This window comes from Cervus elaphus, chromosome 9, assembly GCF_910594005.1.
Source record: "Cervus elaphus chromosome 9, mCerEla1.1, whole genome shotgun sequence".
Classification (NCBI taxonomy): domain Eukaryota; kingdom Metazoa; phylum Chordata; class Mammalia; order Artiodactyla; family Cervidae; genus Cervus; species Cervus elaphus.
In genome coordinates, this window is record NC_057823.1 from 51,194,793 (window position 1) to 51,217,685 (window position 22,893).

The following is a 22,893-nucleotide window of genomic DNA, read 5'->3' on the forward strand; positions in this document are numbered from 1 at the left end:
GTATTCTGGAAGACAACTAAAGAATGTGTTTCTAGGAAGGAATAATGAACTCTGGCAAATGCTGGTGATTGGGTGTGGTCAGTTAAGAACAAAAAATGACCTTTGGATTTAACAGGGGGGAATGACCTTGTCAAAAACAGTTTTAGGACTTCCCACAGTGGAAGACTCGTGCTTCCACTGCAGGGGATGTGGGTTCCATCCCTGGTCAGGAAGTCAAGATGTCATATGCCACACAGTGCAGCCAAAATAAAGTTTTGGTAGATTGATGAGAGGACATCTGAATGTTGTGGTTTAAGAGAAAATAAAAGAGAAAGGAACTGGTAACTATCAGTATAGACAAATCTCTTAAGAAACTTTGCTCTTACAAACAGATAAATGAAGGAGGATGTGGGATCAAGGGGACTGAGATAGCACATTCAAATACTGACAAGAGTGATTCAGTAGAAAGGAAAATCCCCGATTCAATGGACATGACTTTGAGCAAACTCCAGGAAGACAGTGAAGGACAGGGAAGCCTGGCGTGCTGCAGTCCATCAGGTCACAAAGAGTCGGACACGCCTGAGCAACTGAACAACGACAAAAAGAAAGGAAAAGAGATGTAGAACAGAGAATTAGTGAAGCGATGCCTATGCAAGAGAATAAGGTGTAGAGCAGAGGTGGGGAGATTGGTCTTCACTAGGAACTAGTTCATCCATAGTAGCAGAAGACGAGATGGAGTACATGGGGGCAGGTATAGCAATGTGTGATAGTGTGGTGGGAGCTTGTGGGAATTCTCTCTTCTGGCTCCTTGCAGAAATTTTTGAGTGAAATAATTAGCAAGGTCCTCGTGGGGAAAATAATACTGGAGTTTTGAAAAGAAAGAAGATGTTAAACAAGCATTAAAGGCTCACCTGATGTAAGCAGACAGGCATTTCAAGTGTGACAGTGAGCACAGATCTGTATTTTTCTCTGGTCACATTTACTGGTGTGGTTGTTGGTATGGAATAAGTGGTTAGAGAAACTGGTAGACAGCTCTTTAAAGAACCTGGACCTAATACGTGTTAACAATAAGCCTTTCTATTAGTGCATACTGTGTTGGTCAAATATGGTACAAGTTCTTAACTCTGCCTGATTCCTATTAAGTCTCACTTAATTTCTTTTAGGTCGTAGGATTTTTAAGTGGGTGTTGGTTTGCATGGTTGCTGCTATTTACTGTGTATTTGACTGTGTATTTCCTATCTCAGGTTGATCTTCACTCGAAAAGGTGTACTCCGAGTGGAAGGGTTTCTGAGTCCCCAGCAAAGTGACCCTGATGCCATGAACCTGTGGATTCCCTCTTCCTCCCTAGCAGAAGGAATAGACCTAGAAACCTCAAAATACATTCTGGCCAATGTTGGAGACCAGTTCTGCCAACTTGTGATGTCTGAGAAGGAGGCCATGATGATGGTGGAGCCACACCGTAAGGCACCCTCTTGCTTGTCTTCTAGGCAGTTCTAGTTGGAAACTCATTTTCTTTTGCTTAAAGTGAAGTGTGGAATGAGTGGCAGATAGCATTTTCTATGGATGAATTAAGGCTGCTAAAACTTCTATATGAAGTAAATTGAATAGCTAAAGCAATACCTATGCCTAGCAGTCCTCAGTCTTTTCATCTTTGGCATTTAACAGACTAAAATTTCGTTCCCTGTTTGTCTTTCATTTTTGTAGCACAGTTGCCATAATTTGCATTTTGATCCCTATTTGGGTTTGGTTCACTCTGAATATTTTCTTCGCTTTGAACTAATTTGTGTCAGTAAGTAGTAATACTTGATGGTTTGTGAATAGATTAAGTGCTACTGGTTGTTGTGTTTCATACCTTAAACCCATATTATTCATACATTTATGGTATTTCCATGTCTATGAGATACTATACCCTATTTCTAGACCAAGGAATATTGTACTATAAAATTATGCCCTATACTTAAAGAGAAAAATCCTCTTATTTCAAGCTTCCCCAATTTGAAAATTTTATAGTATCTATTAAGTGACAACATATGGCATTCATTCTCACTGACACTTGTTCAGAAATATTAGAAATTCCATGTTTTTGTTTCTCTTAACAATTATAGAAATACGAACTTCATGAATCTTTGAGTTTAATTGCTAGACAAAATGCTTGAATGGGAATCAGTGGATCTGGGATCTTTTGCTCTCGCTCAGGATGATCAGTGCCAACAGTATTCCTCTTCCTTTTTCCACCAGAGAAAGTGGCATGGAAGCGAGCAGTCCGAGGTGTACGGGAGATGTGTGATGTGTGTGAAACAACCCTCTTCAACATCCACTGGGTTTGTCGCAAATGCGGATTTGGGGTCTGCCTTGACTGTTACAGGCTCAGGAAAAGCCGACCACGCAGTGGTGAGCAAATGTTGTCCTATACAGCTGAAGGTGAACTGTCAGTGGAGGTGTGGACTTGGAAACTGAAGCAGAAATAGCTATGGGCCCCTTCTTTAGCTTATGTTTTGTCACTTTGGGAGGTCTTAAAATTGCCAATACTCCAGCCTAACTGAGAAGGTTAAAACTTTTAAAGTATACACTTCAAATGTTTTTAGTATATTCCCAAGTTTATATAGTTATCACCACTATCTAATTTCATTTTCATTGCTCCAAAAATGAATCTTGCGTTCAATAGCACTCACTCCCTATTCCTTCCCCTCTTAAACCTTGGTAACCATCAGTCTACTTACTGTGTCTATCAACTTGCCTATTCTGTACATGTCATATAAATGGAATCATACAATATATGGCCTTCTGTGACTGGCCTCTTAAACTTAGCATTCTCTTTCAAACTTTCATCCGTGTTATAGCACGTATTTCATTCCTTGTATTGCCAGGTAATATTCCATTGTATAGATATACTACATTTTCTTCATCCATTCTTTAGTTGATGGACATTTGGGTTGTTTCTGCTTTTGGCTGTTATGAATAGTGGAACATTTGTTACAAGTTTTTGTGCGGATGTGTGTTTTCATTTTTTTGAGAATATATACCTTGTGGTAGAATTGATGGGGCATATGGCAGTTCTATGTTTAACCATTTCAGAAACTGCCAAACTGTATTCCCAAGTAGATGCACCATTTTATAATTCCACCAACAATGTATGAGGATTGCAAACTTTCCACATCCTTGTCAACGCTTGTTATTATCTGTCTGATTATAGCCATCATAGTGACTGTGAAGTAGTATATAGTGTGATTTTAACTTGCATTTCCCAGATGACTACTAATGTTGAGAATCTTTTCATGTGTTTTTTGGCCCTATGTTTATCTTCCCTGGGAAAATGTCTACTCAAATCCTTTGCTTCACTTTCTTTTTGCTTTATCTTATTACCTGCCAAGAATCTTCCTTGCCCCTTGACTTCATCATTCTTCCCTCTTCTATGATACAGTGTAACCATTGTAACAGTGATTTAGCGCTTAGACTACTGGGATCTGAATCCTACTTCTGTATCTTATCATACCACCTATGGTATCTTGGGCTAGTTACTTAACCCCTCAGACTCGTTTCCTTGTCTGTAAAACAAAGATAATACAAGTATGTCCCTCACAGCATTGTTTGAGGATTAAATGAGATAGTGTATGTCAAGTGGTTAACACATTCACTAGGTACTGCATGTTACACAGCTAAGATCTTCCACTTTTGCCCATGAAAGATAAACTTCTGCAGAAGTTGCCCTCCTATCATAAACAATAAGAAAATCAGACAAAATATACAAAACCACAGTTTCAGAGGGCTTCCCTGATAGCTCAGTTGGTAAATAATCCGCCTGCAATGCAATGCAGGAGACCTAGGTTCAATTCCTGGGTCGGGAAGATCCACTGGAAAAGGGATAGACTCCCCAGTCTAGTATTCTTGGGCTTCCCTTGTGGCTCAGCTGGTAAAGAATCTGCCTGCAGTGTGGGAGCCCTGGGTTCGATCCTTGGGTTGGGAAGATCCCCTGGAGAAGGGAAAGGCTACCTATTCCAGTATTCTGGCCTGGAGAATTCCATGGACTGTGGGGTCTCAAAGAGTCAGACACAACTGAGCAATTTTCACTTTCACACTTTCACAGTTTCAGATATTGGACAACAGGCAGCTTGAGTCTGTATTCCCTCAGAAAAATGAAGAAACAAGGTGAGTCCTACAGTTGCCCCAGTTTACTGCCTGGAGGCAGTTTCTAGCCTTACCACAAGGAAAGGCAATTAAAATAAAGTTTGGCAATCTCACAAGTTCAGACCAAGATTAAAATCTGAGAAGAGTGAGGCAGTGTACTGAAGTGCTACAGAAAGAACACCAGATCTAGAGAAATCATCTCAATTTTTTTTTATTATATAGTGGTCTGCACATGCATCAGAGGAAAGTGTCCTCAAGCCATTCAACTGAATAGTATACAGAACTCACAATTTGTATTCCCACCAGCCAGAGTGGAGAGACATTGGATAGAATCCAAAGGGGTCACACCCTTTGTAGTAGAACTAACATAGTCCCAGAATAAGGTTGCTCTGGAGCTGCCATAATGAAGTATAGAGCACGACTTGGAAGGATCAAATTCATCTGCAAATTGCTTAGTTATACGCTACAGTAAAACCAAACATTCTTTAAAGGATTACACAAAATCCAGTACTCTGAAACGTAAAACTCACAAAGCTCTGCATTTGGTAAAGAAAGATCTGGTGTACAGAAAAGAATAATGCAACCAGTATAATACAACCAGTAATCTGGGAGGAAGAAAACAATTGATAGAACAAATCCAGAAATGACAGTGATGATGGAGTTATTGTAAATGGACCTTAAAACAGCTATTAAAATAACTTTTAATATGCTTGGACATAAAGGAAAACATAATGAGTAACATAGAAGACATGTAAAAGACCCAGATGAAACTTCTAGAGATGAAAAGTATCTCAGAAAAAATTACACTAGGTAGGATTAGTGGCATATTAGATACTGCAGAAAAACAGTGAACTTGAAGACATAAAATAAAAACTATAAAAAACTAAGTACAGACAGAGGACTTAAATTTATAAGTTGAAGAGTGCCTTGTTGAACTGCCAGATACATTAGGTAGTCTCCCAAACAAGTAAGTGGAGTTCCAGAAAGAGAAAGGGCAGGAGAGCAGAGACAGAAAAAGTATTCGAACAAATAAAGCCAAAAATTTTCCAAATTTGATGAAAAAGCTATAATATTACAAGTCCAACAATAATCCTCAAATGAAAAAGACATTAAGAAAAACACACCAAAGCACATCCTAATTACTTACTGAAAAACAGTGTGGTAAAGAGAAAAGCTGAAAAGCACAAGAGGAAAAGCACATTATGTAACAAAGATAAGAATGATAGCTAACTTGTAAGAAAACTATACTCTAGAGGCAATGGAACAGCATTTTAAAGTGCTGAAAACAAACCTGTTAGTCTAGAATTCATACCTAGTGGAAATATCTTTCTAGGGTGAAATAGTTTTCCAGGAATGGAAAAAGTGATAGAATTCATCATTCTATCAGCAGCAGACCCATGCTGCAAAGTTAAAGGTAGTGACTCAGGCAGAAGAAAATGATACAATGTGGAAATTTGGATTTATACAAAGGAATGAAGAATGGGCTACATGGTAAATATGTGGGTACATATAAAAGACTTTTTTTCTTATTTTTAATCTTTTTAAAATAATAATTGTTTAAAGCAAAAGTAATAGCAATATAGGACTTCCTTGGTGGTACAGTAGATAGGAATCCACCTACCAACATGGGTTCGATCCCTGGTCCAGGAAGATTCCACATGCTGTGGAGCAGCCAAGCCCATACGCCACAACTACTGAACCCACACTCTAGAGCCTGTGAGCCTCAAGACTGAGCCCAAGTGCTACAGCTGCTGAAGCCCATGTGTGTAGAACCTGTGCTCTGCAACTAGAGACGCCACTGCAACGAGAAGCCCGCATACCACAGGGAAGACTAGCCCCTGCTACAGTAGACCCAGTACAGCCAAAAATAACTGACTAGATAGATAAATAGTTTCAAAAAAAGACAAGGAAGGGCTTCCCTGGTGGCTCCGTTAGAAAGAATCTGCCAGCCAATGCAGGAGACATGGGTTCAATCTCTGGTCAGGGAAGATCCCACATACTGTGGAGCAACTAAGCCTGTGCGCCACAGCTGATTGAGCCTGTGCCCTCGAGCCCGGGAGCCACAACTGCTGAGCCTGTGTGCCGCAGCTGCTGAAGCCCGAGTGCCCTAAAGCCCATGCTCTGCGACAAGAGAAACCAATGCAATGAGAAGCCCGCACACTGCAGCTAGAGAGTAGCCTCCACTGTCTGCAACTAGAGAAAAGCCCACACAGCAACTAAGACCCAGCACAGCCAAAAAATTAGAACATTAAAAAGACAAGGAAAAGCATCTGGAATCTTCCTGGACCAGGGATCAAACCCAAGTTCCTTGCACTGGAAGTGTGCCACCAGGGAAGTCCCCACAACCCAGTTTTTAAATGGGAAAAATATTTGAACAGATACATCATCAAAGAAGATAGGTCAATGAAAAATAAACACATGGAAAAAACTGTCATTACTTACTAGGGAAATGCAAATTAAAACCATAATGAGAAACCACTATCCCCACTAGGGTGGATAACATTTTTAAAACTGAGAGTGCAAAGTGCTGTCAAGGATATGGAGCAACTAAAACTTACTAAACATTGCTGGTAGGGATGCAATTTGGTACCATCACTTTGGAAAACAGTATATCTATTTCTTTATAAATTTAAACATCAACTAGCATTCTACTAGTATGTATAAGGAAAATGAAAATATGTCCACACAAAGTCTTGTGCTTGAATGTAGCACTTTATTCATCAGTTCAGTTCAGTCGCTCAGTCATGTCCGACTCTTTGCGACCCCATGAATCGCAGCACACCAGGCCTCCCTGTCCATCACCAACTCCTGGAGTTTACTCAAACTCATGTCCATCGAGTCGGTGATGCCATCCAGCCATCTTCATCCTCTGTCGTCCCCTTCTCCTCCTGCCCCCAATCCCTCCCAGCATCAGGGTCTTTTCCATTGAGTCAACTCTTCACATGAGGTGGCCAAAGTATTGGAGTTTCAGCTTCAGCATCAGTCCTTCCAATGAACACCCCGGACTGATCTCCTTTAGGATGGACTGGTTGGATCATAGTAGCCAATAATTGGAAACAGTCCAACTATTCACCAATAATTGAAAGCAGTCCAACTATTCATGAGTGGGTAAACAAAATGTGGTACATCCAAACTGTGGAACAGCACTCAGACATAAAAAGGAATGAATTATTTATACATGGAACAATATGGATAAATCTCAAAATCATTATGCCAGATGAAAATATCTCAACACAAATGACAGATGACATACCATATGTTTCCAGTAATATGAAATTCTAAAAGAAGCAAAACTTTCGTGTTAGAAATTTGATCATTAGTGGCCAGGGTTTGAGGAAAGGGTATTGACTGCAAAGGGCTAAAGGAAACTTTGGGAAGGAATAGTAATGTTCTAAATTCTGAATGTCACACTGTTTTCTACAACTAGATACCTTTGTCGAAATTCAAATATATTTGAATTTGAAGTGTACACTTTAAATTGTTGAACTAATTTTATGTAAATTATACCTCAGTGAAGCAGTATTTTTAAAAATGAAGGACTTCCCTGGTGGTCCAGTGGTTAAGACTCTGCTTTCACGGTAGGGGGCATGGTTTTTATCCCTGGTTGGGGAACTAAGGTCCCACAAACTGTATAACCAAAAATAAATAAAAGTTAGCTGTGATCTTCTTTGACCCATGAGAAAATTGGCCTTTAGAGTCTGAAACTCTCATTCACTGAGAGAGATACATCTTCTGACCCTCATAAATAGGAAAGTCATTTCCGTTTCAGAGACAGAAGAGATGGGTGATGAAGAGGTTTTCTCCTGGTTGAAGTGTGCAAAGGGGCAGTCCCATGAACCAGAGAATCTCATGCCCACACAGATAATCCCTGGCACAGGTAAAAGGCATTCCTTTTTTAGATTTGGTGGGAGAAAAATATTTTTAAGTTATAATGTATACACTATAAAATTTGGTAAAATGGTTTATGTCAGCTTGACTGTTTTTAAGCTTCACAAGATTTCTCTGAGACTTTGAATCTTCAGAAATGTTAGATTGATTATATGCCTCCAGGGCACATACTTTACCTCACCTTGCTGGGTGTAGGGGTGTATTGCTTTTCAAATGTCATTTTACATTCCTATGGTCAGCAGGGCCAGAATAGAAAAAGCCTGTCTTGGAATTCTTTGGTGGTCCAGTGATTAAGACTCTGTGCTGTCACTGCTGAGAGCCCGGATTTAAGCCTGGTTGGGGAACTAAGATCCTGCAAACTGTGTAACATGGCAAAAAGAAAAAAAGGGAAAAAAAAGCTAGTCCCCTGGCTTCCAGAAAGACCTTTGTTTTTAGGCTTATAAAAATCCAGCTGAGGGACTTCCCTGATGGTCCAGTGGTTAAGATTCCATGCTTCCAATGCAGGGGGCCTGGGTTCAATCCCTGGTCAGGGAACTAAGATCCCGCATACCCCATGGTGCAGCCAAAAATAAATATATTAAAAAAAAAAAATCCAGCTGAAGCTAATCAAAGCTCTTGAAACCATGAAGAAGGCAGCTTACCAGTAGGAATGAATGGTCATATGGCAACTTACTTCAGTGATTCCTCCAGAAAGTCTATTTCCAGCTTCCATACGTTTCACTAACATACTTTCACACACTGAAGCTGGTGAATCCCCTGCCTATAGTCTCCTTCACTTTGGGAAACCACCCCCTATATCTTTATACCCCAGTGTATGCAAGCAGAATAGCTTCCAACTTATAGTAAAGTACCTAAATCTCAAGTATACAATTCAAAACGTTTATATACGCTTGAATATTAAGGAATCTACCCTTAGAGTTTCTGCTGAAGGACACCTTGTTAATGTTTACTGGAGGAGGGAGGGAGTGTAGCTTAGTGGTTAAATGTGTATGGAACATTAGTGCTAGATAGACCTGGGTTAAAGTCTTATTACTTTCACTTACCAACTTTATGTACTTAAGCAAATAACCTAACTTCCCTGAGTCTCAGTTTCATCATCAGAAATCAAGGGTACAAGTTGCTACCTCATTGAAATGTTGTAAGGCTTGAGAGAGATAATGTAAAGTATTCCAAGGTTGATTATTATTATTTTAATTATCTTTTTTCCAGCTCTTTACAATATTGGAGACATGGTACATGCTGCCCGGGGCAAGTGGGGAATTAAAGCAAACTGCCCTTGTATTAGTCGGCAGAACAAATCTGTATTGAGACCTGCTGTCACTAATGGGATGTCACAGGTAAAATGGTGTGAAAAGTGGTGTTTCTCACAGGTAAACTGAGAGAAACTTAAGTTCTTTGTTCCAGGCTACTCTTGGATTCCTGGGCAACTAGGGGATAGGGAAGCCTGTCTAGAGAGAGCACATACAGTTACTAGAGGAATTTAAATTCCCCCTAACTGGTGTGAGTTTCTTTTCATTTGTCTTTAAAACCAATTCAGGCTTGGTTGATAAGTAGCACAAAGAGATTCTTCGCATCTTGTCAGGATTTATACCTCAGGGTCTTTATGCAGATAAAGAGTATAGAAAAGGTCACTAGGAATACAGTCTTATCTGTGTGCATGGACCCTGCCTTGTCATGTTAGGTACTGAGGAAAGAAACATGAATATTGGCCCGCTGATCTGGGATCATTCCACCTGAAACCATCCTAAGCCTTCATAGAGAGGCAGTAATTTTCCCATTTTCTGTCAGGTGGAGGTCATTCTAGTTTGATGGTGACCACTAAGAATAAGACATTATTTAAAAACAAAAAACACACTTCTTACTTTTGGAGGACTTTCCAGGAATGCTACACGTGATCAATAAGAGGTACAAGGATTAACCCTGAGAAATCTCAAGATATGTTTTCAGTAGAGTTGATATATTAGAACACATCATCTGGAAAATTTTAACAACAGAATAATGACCTTTTTATTGAGCATTTATGTATGCCAGACACTGTGCTGAGCTCTTTGCATATACTATCTCATTTGATCCTCAGAGCAGCTTTGTGCAGTCAGGTTCTGATCACCGATTTGCCATTGTAGAAACTGAGCCTCAGGCATGCCAAACAAAAACCCTGCCTTGTTCATTGCTCTTTCCACAGAACCTAGCATAGTTTCTATCGCATATAGGACTCAATAAATATATATTAAATTAATGAGTGAGTGAAATAGCAGTTTATGGGACAATTCCAAATTGCTTTCCCAGACTTATTTAGTGTCATCAGTCCTTACTATTTGCATTGTATTTTTTCTACACAAGGACAGCACTTTAATCATTTTGGCGTTCTGTGCTATAGCTTCCTAGCATAAACCCTAGTGCCTCTTCTGGAAATGAAACCACCTTCTCAGGCGGAGGAGGAACTGCACCGGGAACACAACCAGAGACAGACCATGTTCCCAAAGCCGACAGTACTGACAGCAGATCAGATGAGCCTCTGAAAGCAGACAGTTCGACATCAAATAGCAATAGTGAGCTAAAAGCCATCAGGCCCCCTTGTCCCGACACAGCCCCACCCTCCTCTGCCCTGCACTGGTTGGCGGATTTAGCAACTCAGAAGGCTAAAGAAGAAACAAAAGGTGAGATTAACACAAGCCCCTGCCCTGCCTGTGGGTAGAACACTTGAGTTATTCTGGGATTCTTCAAACTCACACATTACCATCCACATTTTTGAAGCATGCTGCTTGCTTTCTCTGGCCGATCACGTAAAATGAGGGAATCTCTTTCAACTTCTTTCTGGAAGTGGAGCTTTTTTAAAAAGGCACATGCCTGGGCTCTAGCCCAAACCTCTTTAGTCAGAATTGATGTGAGGTTTTTAACAATCTTCCCAGATTGCCCTGTTATTAAGCCGGTATTACTAGCCAGGAAGGCTAGACTTGTCTTTTGATGGGCACAAGAATCACCTGGGGAATCCTTAAAAATGAAGATTCCTATGCCCCACCAGAACTATTAAATGAGAATCTCCATTTTTAACAAGCATTCCAGGTGATTGCAAGTATTCCAGATTACAAGTGTTCTGGAGACTCACTTGAAGAAACACTGACTTAGAAAGTGAGGGAGACGAAAGATGAATGGGAACAAAAGGAAGTTTGAAATCCAGATCTGGAAAAGAAAGGAAGAAGTAGGAGAGCTTCTCCTTGGCCATGAGACTTGCCATAGTCATAGCTCATCAGGCTTGGCCCAGACAGGCTGTATGTAGTTTGGGGGGCAGGGGAGGGGAGAGTCTTTCTTCTTTTCCACTTGGCTGATTTTTAGGAGGCAGTTGCCTGCTGGGTATTCCTTGTGCCTAATGCTATTCCTGGTTATGTTCTTACAGAAGCAGGGTCCCTGAGGTCGGTGCTCAATAAAGAGTCTCATTCACCCTTTGGGCTGGACTCGTTCAACTCCACTGCAAAGGTCTCTCCGTTGACTCCAAAGCTTTTTAACAGTCTGTTACTGGGTCCCACTGCCTCCAACAACAAAACTGAAGGCTCTAGCCTTCGAGACCTCCTCCACTCCGGGCCCGGAAAGCTTCCTCAAACCCCCTTGGACACAGGCATACCCTTTCCCCCGGTCTTCTCTACATCCTCAGCAGTAAGTGTCCTCCCTAAAACTCTAGCCTTTGCTGCTTTTCCATGGAAGAACCATCAGAAAGAGATCTGCTAACTAGGTTAAAGGGTATAGAGTGACTTGTGTTCTCTACACTATCAGTCCCAGCTGATAAGATCTTTCTTTATATTGAGTTTGGGGAATGTTTGAGATCCTTTTAAGTAGTAAAGCTTTTGTGCCATGTTAGGAAATCACTTAGAAACTGAGGCATTGGAATTTTTCAGTCATCAGCAGGAATCACTTTATTTTCTTGATGATAACAGCTATTTTTCTTTTAACATAGGCAATACATTTGTGTGGTATCCTCTTGGATATCTAATAGATACCTCCAACTTAACACATCTAAGACCATGTGGTCTAACATGTCTTAGCGTCTAAGACTAATGCCTGTAAACTTGCATTTCCTTTATTTTTTCCCTCTGTTGGTCACTGGGTTTCCAATTGCTTGGCCAAAAGTCTTAGAGTCATTTGGGACTCCCCTCTCACATTTTGTGTCTAATCTGTTAGCATATCCTTTCAGTTTGATTGCTAAAATGTATTCGTAGCACACCCATTTCTCATCAGCTCCCCTGCTTCCCCATTCTAGTCTGAGATAACATCCTCTGTTGCCTGAATTCTTGCAGTAATCTCCATTTCTTCCCTTTCCACTCTACAGTCAGTTTCAACAGAGCAGTTAATATGATCCTTTTAAGATATAAATCAAATCTTATCACCTCTGCCTAAAATCTTTCAAGGGCTTCCAATTTCATAATAAAAACAGAGTCATTTCAGTGGACTATAATGTTCCAGCCCTATCTTCTCCTCACTTCCCTGACTTCAACTACCACTCTCATTGTCTACTCTTGCTCTGGCCACACCCACCTTCTTGCTTTTCCTTGGACATCACTAGCCATGCTCTCTTCAGAACCTTTATATGTGTCCTTTTCTCCACCGAGAGCTGTCTTTTCCATGTCACCACATGGCCTGCTTCCTCATCAGCACCCTCTCCTCCTTTCTGAAATGTTACCTCTTCAGTAAGCCTTCTTTTTAGATTACCCTTTTTTAAAGTCCATTCCACTCCCATCCTCCACTCATATCTGTTTCCTCTGCACCTATAATCATCTGACTTACTGTGTTTTATTTATTTTCTGTCTCACCACTTAAAGGCATTTTTGTCTTTTTTTTTTTTTTCCATGCTGTGCGGCTTTTGGGATATTATTTCCCCAAAGGGATCGAACTGGGTCCCCAGCAGTGGAAGCACAAAGTCTTAACCACTAAACTGCTAGAAACTCCCCATTTTTGTCTGTTTTATTCACCTGATAGCCATAGTGCCACAATGTTCGATACATAGGTATTTAGTAAGCATTTACTGAACAAATAAATTCAAAAGATATAAAATTTAAATTTCAAAGATAACAGTGAAAAGGCTTCTGCTCACTCTTGCCTCCCCTTTGTAGGTGACCACTGTTTCATGATTGTCCTTTCTGTGATATTAAAATACATTCAGTATATAGTTTTTTCCTCCTCTTTTTACACAGATATTTTTATACATTGCTTCTTTATTTTCAGTTTATGTATTTCAGAGATCATTTCAAACAAGTACATAAACATGTTTCTCATTCTGTTTTATGACTGACTGAAATTTGATGATAGTCGAGCCCTATACAGTGTGGGTTATTTGTTTCTCTTTTGGATAAATGACCTCCAAAATTACATTGAGCTCTGTTTTATTTGTACTTGGCTTGGACTCCCAGTTCTCCTTTTTCTTTTTAAATTTTCCAAGGATGTTATATGGTTACATATACTTTATAGAGATAATAATTAGTGATACTTAAGACATTGGGTTAGACAGTTTACAGAAGCCCTCCCCTTCCTTCACATCTGTGATCTTAGGTTTGTCACTTTCATCTCTGGGCATGAGCTTTCCCACCAGCCAAAACAAATGAGAGATTCTTGGTAGGGAGACTACTTTCAGAATATACAGTTCTCTTGGATACAAACATTTAGTGGGTACACTCCCTAGTAAAAAGTCACTGTGTTGGAAAGTCACCTCAGTTACTTAATTGAAGTATTATATCCCTTGAACCTGCTGGCCAGAAAAAATGTATAACCCTCAAAGTAAATGATCTTTTTCACTCAGCTATAGCATTTTGTGATCCCTAAAGTCTATGTGCATGTGCTTAAAATGGGCCTCAATGCCAAAGATATTTCTTTGTTTGTTTGTTTTTTTGGCTGTACCATGCAGCATGTGGGATCTTCCCTGACCAGGGATTGAACTTATGCTCCCTGCATTGGGAGCACAGAATCTTAACCACTGGACCATCAGGGAAGTCCCCAGAGATATTTCTTAGGTCTCAAATCTCTTGCAATAGAGGGGATTTTTCTGTATTTTTCTTTCACAAATAAGAAACAGAATATATGAAGGCCAGGAAAATGTAAGATATTGACTTAATAGATTCCCCTTCCAACCACAAAAGACTTCATAATAATTTTTATGAAATTGAATCAGGTAGATTAGAACTCCATGTGAATAAAACTGTGAGACTGTTTTTTAATACTCTACTGATGGTGCCTCAGTCATACTAAACTGATTGATTTGTGTCTGGCAGGGAATGAAGAACAAGGCCAGCCTACCCAACTTCCTTGACCACATCATTGCCTCAGTGGTAGAAAATAAGAAGACCTCAGATGCTGCAAAGCGGGCCTGTAACTTGACTGATACCCAAAAGGAAGTGAAGGAGATGGTGATGGGGTTAAATGTGCTGGACCCCCATACCTCTCATTCCTGGCTCTGTGATGGAAGACTTTTGTGTCTTCATGACCCCAGCAACAAAAACAATTGGAAGATCTTCCGGGAGTGTTGGAAGCAAGGCCAGGTAAGCAAGAATAAGCAGATCCCAGGGATGGCTGTCTACCTGCCCACCCACCAAAGCTAGCAGGATAGTTTCAGTTCTCTCTGGGAGATACTCTGCCAAGGAAATTTAGATATACAGTAAGTTTGTTGTAGACAGCCTTGCTACTTTGAGTTTTCTTTGATTTTTGAAAATCAGAAGATTCATAAAATACACTATGGATCTTTTTTCTTTCTCAGCTGTGTAGCTCTGTGTTCTTAAAAGCACAGTTGAAATTCCTGTGAGGTTGTGATCTGGCATTAATGACACCTTTAGAGGAAAATCCTTAAGTGAGATATGGGGTGAGGCAAGAGTGGGTGGAAGTGGGTGGTACTTTTCTAGGTAAATGTTTCGAGACCACACAAGTCTGTGTGATAGTGTGATAACACTTCCTGAGTTTTATACATTAGCAGGTGTGAGGAAGGAGGAGTTTATGGAATTGTCTAGATAGTTTTTCATTTGAGATGTGAGGGAGTATTCTGAGTTGCATTTGTTGGCTTTTCATCCTCTCACCCCAAATTAGTGGTACATATCAGGGCAATAAAAGTGATTTCTCTGGAATGCACCCCCACCCCCACCCTGTGAGAATCAAGTATAGTAACAGAATAGAAGTGTTTTCATCTTCTGTAGCTGACATGTTGAATCCATGGATTCTGAAACTGGGAGGGATCAATAAGTCATCATGGAGAAGAAGAGGTTGTCCTCAGGAAACCCTCCTATTCTATCCTTAGCCCTGCATTAAGTGTTTCCTACATGGCGGTGATTAAGATACTCTTGTTTCCACAGCCAGTGCTGGTTTCAGGGGTACATAAAAAGCTCAAGTCTGAGCTCTGGAAGCCAGAAGCCTTTAGCCAGGAATTTGGAGACCAGGATGTGGACTTGGTGAACTGCAGGAACTGTGCTATAATTTCTGATGTGAAAGTTCGGGATTTCTGGGATGGCTTCGAGATCATATGCAGTAAGTAGCTTTGATATCTGGTTCTATAAAAGCAGACTGGAAAGTAAGCATCTATATGCCCAGCCCTACCCCTAAAATAGCAAATTATTGATACATCCTCTTAGTGGGAGAAATAGTCTATCATGGTGGCAACCAGGTAGCTCTCATGGCAATCACATGTCTCCCAGACCTTACCTGGACTTAAGCACATGATCACATGGGCTGTGTGGGGCACTTTCACTTTGAGATGGAAAAACTCACCATGGTTTTTCTGTGGGTGAGGAAAACAAAGCCCACGTAATCCATTATAGAGATTTGCAAACTAAAAAAAAGAGAGAGTCTAGTCTTCTAAACCTTTTAGTCACTGGAGAATCAGGAAATAGCCAACCCAGCAGATGTTTGTAGGAGTGCTTTCTGTCTTCCAGAGCGATTAAGGTCAGAAGATGGGCAGCCAATGGTGCTCAAACTCAAGGACTGGCCTCCTGGGGAAGATTTTCGGGACATGATGCCAACAAGGTTAGTGAACTACAGTAAGTCATCTTGAGAGACTTGTGCTTTGCTGAAGCCATCACAAAGTAATCACAGAAAAGTAAGCTCCACCTCTTTGCCTTTTTCCCCTGTAACAACCTAAGTCATCTCTTATGCTTTTTTGTAGGTTTGAAGATCTGATGGAGAACCTTCCTCTGCCAGAATATACCAAGCGAGATGGCAGGCTCAATCTGGCCTCCAGGCTGCCCAGTTATTTTGTAAGGCCCGATCTGGGCCCCAAGATGTACAATGCCTACGGTATGAGGGAGAGGCCATAACTGATCTTTTTGGACACTCTTGTTTCCATTTTACCTGAAGAGGGAGATCTGTAATCAGTGTCTTGTGTAGAGATGATAGAGGGCAGAGTGACAGGTGCTGAAGAAGTTGACAATATCCAGGATGGTTTTGAATGTTTGCTTTTATCATTGATTTACATAGCAGCCCTATGAGCCCAGTCCATAAAACATACATTACAGCCTTAGAAAGATTCCTCTCAGAGACTCCATCCAAGGAATTTCCATGACAGTCCAATGGTTAAGATTCCATGCTTCTACTGCATAGGGCGTGGGTTCAATCCTTGGTCAGAGAAAGATCCTGCATGCCACGCCACTCAGCCAAAAATGAAAAAAATAATTATAATAATACAGAATATTGCCACTTCACCTTGTGTATCTTCCTTTTATCTTCAGGCTTGATAACAGCAGAAGACAGAAGAGTTGGCACAACAAATCTTCACTTAGATGTGTCTGATGCAGTTAATGTGATGGTGTATGTTGGGATCCCCATTGGGGAGGGTGCTCATGATGAAGGTAAGATTTCTAGAACTCAGTGCTTCAGGAGGGTGAGGTTTAGCCTAAGAAGTAAAATGGGATGTCTTTCCTCAGTCAGGGCTAGTTGCTTTTTCTTAAGTCTCCACCAAACATGATACGTTGTAGGCGCACAAAGCGGTGATTGTCGCGGAGAAGAGTGGTACTTGTGTGTCATCAACCAGAGTTATTCTGTCTCTGGGAATGCTGCCCCTTAACACTGAGTGTGTAGCATCACAAAGAGGAAAAAGAAAAAAGGGCAAATTGGCCTACTTCGTCCAGCAGCCAGTTCAGCTGTGGGGTAACAGATGATAAAGCCAGGTCATTTGCACAGAAATGAAGAATAAAATTGATACTTTGCTGCATTTGCACTGTCTGCTATTTTGGTGTAAAATTAATATGTGTTAATTATGCAGGTTTCAGAAAACAAAATTTTAAAGAAGAAAATAACTCAAAATCTCAAAGTTCAAAGATAATCAATGTCATTACTTTGGTAATATTTTCTGCCACACATTTGCTTTTGATGCTACACACCTGTAGATCTTTTCATTATGTTGTCCTTTAAAGGGTTATAATAGATAAGGATTAGAAGCCAAGCCTCTTACCTTGGCAGAGAAGCTTTACTCTTCATGGCCTTAAATCCATAGAATCCTAGAGTTTGAAGAGGTCTTGAGAAAGTATACAGTCCATCTACATACAGTAGGAAATAACGTGGAACCTGAACATAAGATATGGCTACACAGTTTGAACAGGAAATATGTTTTTAAAAATAACTGTACTTCCAAAAAATGCTGAGTCTCTACCAAAAGTATGGAAGATTAGGGTCACTTCCCATGTGTAGGAAGCTTAGACTTCAATGTGACTTTTGATTCTTTGAGTCTACTTTTTATCACTCCCAAGAGACAGAGAATGTTGTTGTTCAGTCGCTAAGTCATGTTTAACTCTTTGCGACCCCCTAGACTACAGCACATCAGGCTTTCCTGTCCATCACCATCTCCTGGAATTTGCTCACACTCATGTCTATTGAGTCGGCGATGCTATCTTAACTGTCTCATCCTCTGCTGCCCCCTTCTCCTTTTGCCTTTAGTTTTTCCCAGCATCAGGATCTTTTCCAGTGAGTCAGCTCTTCCCATCAGGTGGCCAAAGTATTGAAGCTTTAGCTTCAGCATCTCTCCTTCCATTGAGTATTCAGGGTTGATTTCCTTTAGGACTGACTGGTTTGATCTCTGTGCTGTCCAAGAGACTTTCAGAAATCTCCACCACCACAATTTGAAAACATCAGTTCTTCAGTGCTCAGCCTTCTTTATGGTCTAACTCTCACATCCATACATGACTACTGAAAAAAACCATAGCTTTGACTCTATGGACCTTTGTCAGCAAAGTGATGTCTCTGCTTTTTAATACTCTGTCTAGGTTTGTCAATAGCTTTTCTTCCAAGGAGCAAGCGTGTTTTAATTTCATGGCAGCAATCACCATCCGCAGTGATTTTGGAGCCCAAGAAAATAAAATCTGTCACTATTTCCACATTTCCCCCCATCTATTTGCCATGAAGTGAGGGACCAGAACCATTCAACTTGTACTTCTTCAGCATTACTGGTCAGGGCATACACTTGGATTACTATGATACTGAATAGATTCAAGGGATATATCTCATGGACAGAGTGCCCGAAGAACTATGGACAGAGGTTCGTGACATTGTACAGGAGGCGGTGATCAAGACCATCCCCAAGAAAAAGAAATGAAAAAAGGCAAAATGGTTGTCTGAGGAGGCCTTACAAAAAGCTGAGAAAACAAGAGAAGCAAAAGGGAAAGGAGAAGAAAGAAAGATATACCCATTTGAATGCAGAGTTCCAAAGAAGAGCAAGGAGAGATAAAGCCTTCCTCAGTGATCAATGCAAAGAAATAGAGGAAAACAATAGAATGGGAAAGACTAGAAATCTCTTCAAGAAAATTAGAGATACCAAGGGAACATTTCATGCAAACATGGGCTCAATAAAGGACAGAAATGGTATGGACCTAACAGAAGCAGAAGATATTAAGAAGAGGTGGCAAGAATACACAGAAAGTTCTTCTGTACAAAAAAGATCTTCATGGCCCAGATAATCACGATGGTGTGATCACTCACCTAGAGCCAGACATCCTGGAATGCAAAGTCAAGTGGGCCTTAGGAAGCATCACTACGAACAAAGCTAGTGGAGGTGATGGAATTTCAGTTGAGCTATTTCACATCCTAAAAGTTGATATGAAAGTGCTGCACTCAATATGCCAGCAAATGTGGAAAACTCAACAGTGGTCACAGGACTGGAAAAGGTCAGTTTTCAGTCCACTCTCAAAGAAAGGCAATGCCAAAGAATGTTCAAGCTACCACACAGTTGCACTCATCTCACACGCTAGCAAAGTAATGCTCAAGATTCTCCAAGCCAGGCTTCAACATTACGTGAACTGTGAACTTCTAGATGTTCAAACTGGATTTAGAAAAGGCAAACGAACCAGAAATCAAATTGCCAACATCCATTGGATCATTGAAAAAGCAAGAGAGTTCCAGAAAATCATCTACTTCTGCTTTATTGACTATGATAAAGCCTTTGACTGTGTGGATCACAGCAAACTGTGGAAAATTTTGAAAGAGATGGGAATATGAGACCACCTTACCTGCCTCCTGAGAAATCTATATGCAAATCAAGAAGCAACAGTTAGAACTGGACATGGAACAACAGACTGGTTCCAAATTGGGAAAGGAGTACATCAAGGCTATATATTGTCACCCTGCTTATTTAGCTTATATGCAGAGTACATCATGAGAAATGCTGGACTGGACGAAGCACAAGCTGGAATCAAGATTGCCAGGAGAAATATCAATAACCTCAGATATGCAGGTGACACCACCCTAATGGCAGAAAGCGAAAAAGAACTAAAGAGCCTCTTGATGAAAGTGAAAGAGTGAAAAAGTTGGCTTAAAACTCAACATTCAGAAAACTAAGATCATGACATCCAGTCCTATCACTTCATGGCAATTAGATGGGGAAACAGTGAAAATAGAGACTTTATTTCTTTGGGCTTCAGAATCACTGCAGATGGTGACTGTAGCCATGAAATTAAAAGACTTGTTCCTTGGAAGAAAAGCTATGACCAACCTAAACAGCAATTAAAAAGCAGAGAGATTACTTTGCCAACAAAGGTCCGTCTAGTCAAAGCTATGGTTTTTCCAGTGATCATGTATGGATGTGAGAGTTGGACTATAAAGAAAGCTGAGCACCGAAGAATTGATGCTTTTGAACTGTGGTGTTGGAGAAGACTCTTGAGAGTCCCTTGGACTGCAAGGAGATCCAACCAGTCCTTCCTAAAGGAAATCAGTCCTGAATATTCAATGGAGGACTGATGCTGAAGCTGAAATTCCGATACTTTGGCCACCTGATGTGAAGAACTGACTCATTTGAAAAGACCCTGATGCTGGGAAAGATTGAGGGCGGGAGAAGGGGACGACAGAGGATAAGATGGTTGGATGGCATCACTGACTCAATGAGTAAACTCCAGGAGTTGGTGATGGACAGGGAAGCCTGGCGTGCTGCAGTCCATGGGGTCGCAAAGAGTGGGACACGACTGAGCAACTGAACTGAAGTGAAGTGAGGGATAAGATGCCATGATCTTAGTTTTTTGAATGTTAAGTTTCAAGCCAGCTCTTTCTCCTCTTTCACCATCATCAAGAGGCTCTTCAGTTCCTCTTTACTTTCTGCTATTAGAGTGGTATCATCTGCATATATCTGAGGTTGTTTATATTTCTCCTGGCAATCTTGATTCTAGCTTGTGATTCATCCAGCCTGGCATTTCACATGATGTACCCTGCATATAAGTTAAACAAGCAGGGTGACAACGTACAGCCTTGACGTACTCCTTTCCCAGTTTTAAACCAGTCCGTTGTTCCAGATAAAGAATAGTAGAGATTAAGACTAAACTTGTTTGAATTGGACATTTTGCTTCACTCAGAGGTACTGAAATGGCTGCTTACATTGAAATGTCATTTTGCTTTTTTCAGAGGTTCTCAAGACAATTGACGAGGGAGATGCTGATGAGGTGACAAAGCAAAGGATTCATGATGGAAAGGAGAAACCCGGTGCTTTGTGGCATATCTATGCAGCCAAGGATGCAGAGAAGATCCGGGAGCTGCTTCGAAAGGTATGTCCCTGAGTGGGCTCCCAGCTCACAGATTAAAGGTCTGGGGATGCTAAGACAGTCTAACTGGGGTTTCTCATGTGGAGTCCCTTGGCATTAAAGACCTGTGTCCTTTGTTACAAGGCCCCATAGGGCTGAATCCTCACTTAGAGGATATTAAATAAAGTAGCTATTACTGCAGCCAGCTGGATTTATCCTGTTAATAATCTTTATGTGTTTATTGATTTTTCCATCTTTGGGTTTTGATCGTGGTTTCATGATCAGGTTGGAGAAGAGCAAGGCCAAGAGAATCCCCCTGATCATGATCCAATTCATGACCAAAGTTGGTACTTGGACCAGACCCTACGTAAGCGGCTCTATGAGGAATATGGTGTGCAAGGCTGGGCCATTGTTCAGTTCCTGGGAGATGCTGTCTTCATACCTGCTGGAGCCCCACACCAGGTATGTCCCAGCTTGTGGGTGGGGCTCCACAGTTCCCATAGTTTTCTTATTTCTGAGTTTGTTGCTAATCTGGCAGTAGATATAAAAGTGTGGGTTAGACCAATTACTCTTAAACTGCAATTTATTTTTTGCCTTTTCATTTTCTTCCATGTAATTTTAAATGCTCATTTAAAGAAAAAGTGAGTCTCAGTTCAATCCCCCTTTCAATCCCCTTATTCTGCCTTCCCCAGAAAGTAGCCTACTGTTAACAGTTTGGTATATATTTTTCCAGATCCTATTTTTGCACAACTACTAACATTTTCATTTATAAATTTGTACTTACAGTATTTCTGCATTTGTTGTCTTTATAAAAGTGGGATATCAGAAGTATTTCTAAAGTGTCCTTTTGCACTAAATGATGAACAGTTTGCACATGTTATTGACTCCGGTGCCTGATGTTTGCCTCTGTACCTTTCCTCTCCCAGGTGCACAATCTATACAGTTGCATAAAAGTAGCAGAAGACTTTGTATCTCCAGAACATGTAAAGCACTGTTTTCGCCTGACGCAGGAATTCAGGCATCTCTCTAACACTCATACAAACCATGAGGATAAACTGCAGGTAAAGAACTCCTCCTCCACTCCAGCCCTGTCTTATCTCCTTGTAGGCTACATACACAGGAGGTGCACACTGCCTTCTGAGGATATTATCTGGGCAGTAGAACCGTAGAGAGCTGATTAAAGGACCCATGTCTGGGGTATGGCCTCCTCCCTCAGGAAGTATATAATCAGTCCTCTTCAGGTTTGCTTTTAGAGAATATTCATCTTTTAACCTAATCACTTCCAATGTGGCAGTCTTCTCTTTCTCTGCCCCTGGAAGATACACTGTTTCAGTGTTAGTGACTAAACTAGACTGATTTCCCCCATCAGGTGAGAAAAGCACTGTGGCAATGTGTTCTAAACCTGTTTCCACAAAACTGCTTCTCCCAGCGAATTTCTGTGCAAACTCAATTCCTTAAAAGCCCTGCTAGGGACCTTAATCCTAATGTCCCTAAGAGTTGTTTCCCCCTCATAAATCTAAACTGGAGAATCAGATTAGGTTTTCCTCTGTTCAGAAATGGATTGGAACTTTAAGGGCAGAATTTCATTGTTAATATATTTGGATGCTTAATAACATAAAAAAAAAAAGAAAGAATGAGAAAGCAAGATTCCCCAGGCAGAGGTTTAGCACCCAAACAGGCATTCTTCCAGCCTCTCACTTATGGCCTATTTTCCTGCGTCATGCCTGTGACTCAGGTGTGGCGGTGACCCATGAGGTTGGATATTTTTCTTGGTTGTTGGTAGATTGATAGATGACACTTATATTATAGGTATAATGCAAGTATTCAGGCATATATATATTTTAGACTACCCTCTGTGAGGTCTCTACTTGTCACATATCACCTCCCAGTCCTCTGTTATTGCTTTATTTTTTCCTGTAGTTTTCACCATCTAACATACTATGTA

The 22,893-nt window shown here is 40.7% G+C and overlaps 1 protein-coding gene and 1 non-coding gene across 3 annotated transcripts in view; both read left to right on the top strand.

Moving 5' to 3' along the window:
- The window catches only part of KDM3B (lysine demethylase 3B), a 56,253-nt gene that overhangs the window by 31,066 nt on the left and 2,294 nt on the right, over positions 1-22,893 (top strand). For both annotated transcript variants that reach the window (XM_043912876.1, XM_043912877.1), the window contains 14 exons: positions 1,224-1,438; positions 2,218-2,370; positions 7,874-7,981; positions 9,202-9,329; positions 10,370-10,649; positions 11,387-11,643; positions 14,247-14,513; positions 15,315-15,486; positions 15,891-15,981; positions 16,121-16,251; positions 16,683-16,802; positions 20,833-20,972; positions 21,234-21,410; positions 21,875-22,009. In XM_043912876.1, coding sequence (XP_043768811.1) covers positions 1,224-1,438; positions 2,218-2,370; positions 7,874-7,981; positions 9,202-9,329; positions 10,370-10,649; positions 11,387-11,643; positions 14,247-14,513; positions 15,315-15,486; positions 15,891-15,981; positions 16,121-16,251; positions 16,683-16,802; positions 20,833-20,972; positions 21,234-21,410; positions 21,875-22,009 — 2,374 coding nt within the window. The remainder of the gene's footprint in view (positions 1-1,223; positions 1,439-2,217; positions 2,371-7,873; positions 7,982-9,201; positions 9,330-10,369; positions 10,650-11,386; positions 11,644-14,246; positions 14,514-15,314; positions 15,487-15,890; positions 15,982-16,120; positions 16,252-16,682; positions 16,803-20,832; positions 20,973-21,233; positions 21,411-21,874; positions 22,010-22,893) is intronic.
- Positions 8,454-8,526, top strand: TRNAW-CCA. The gene has a single exon. It is a non-coding gene; the product is annotated as a tRNA-Trp (tRNA).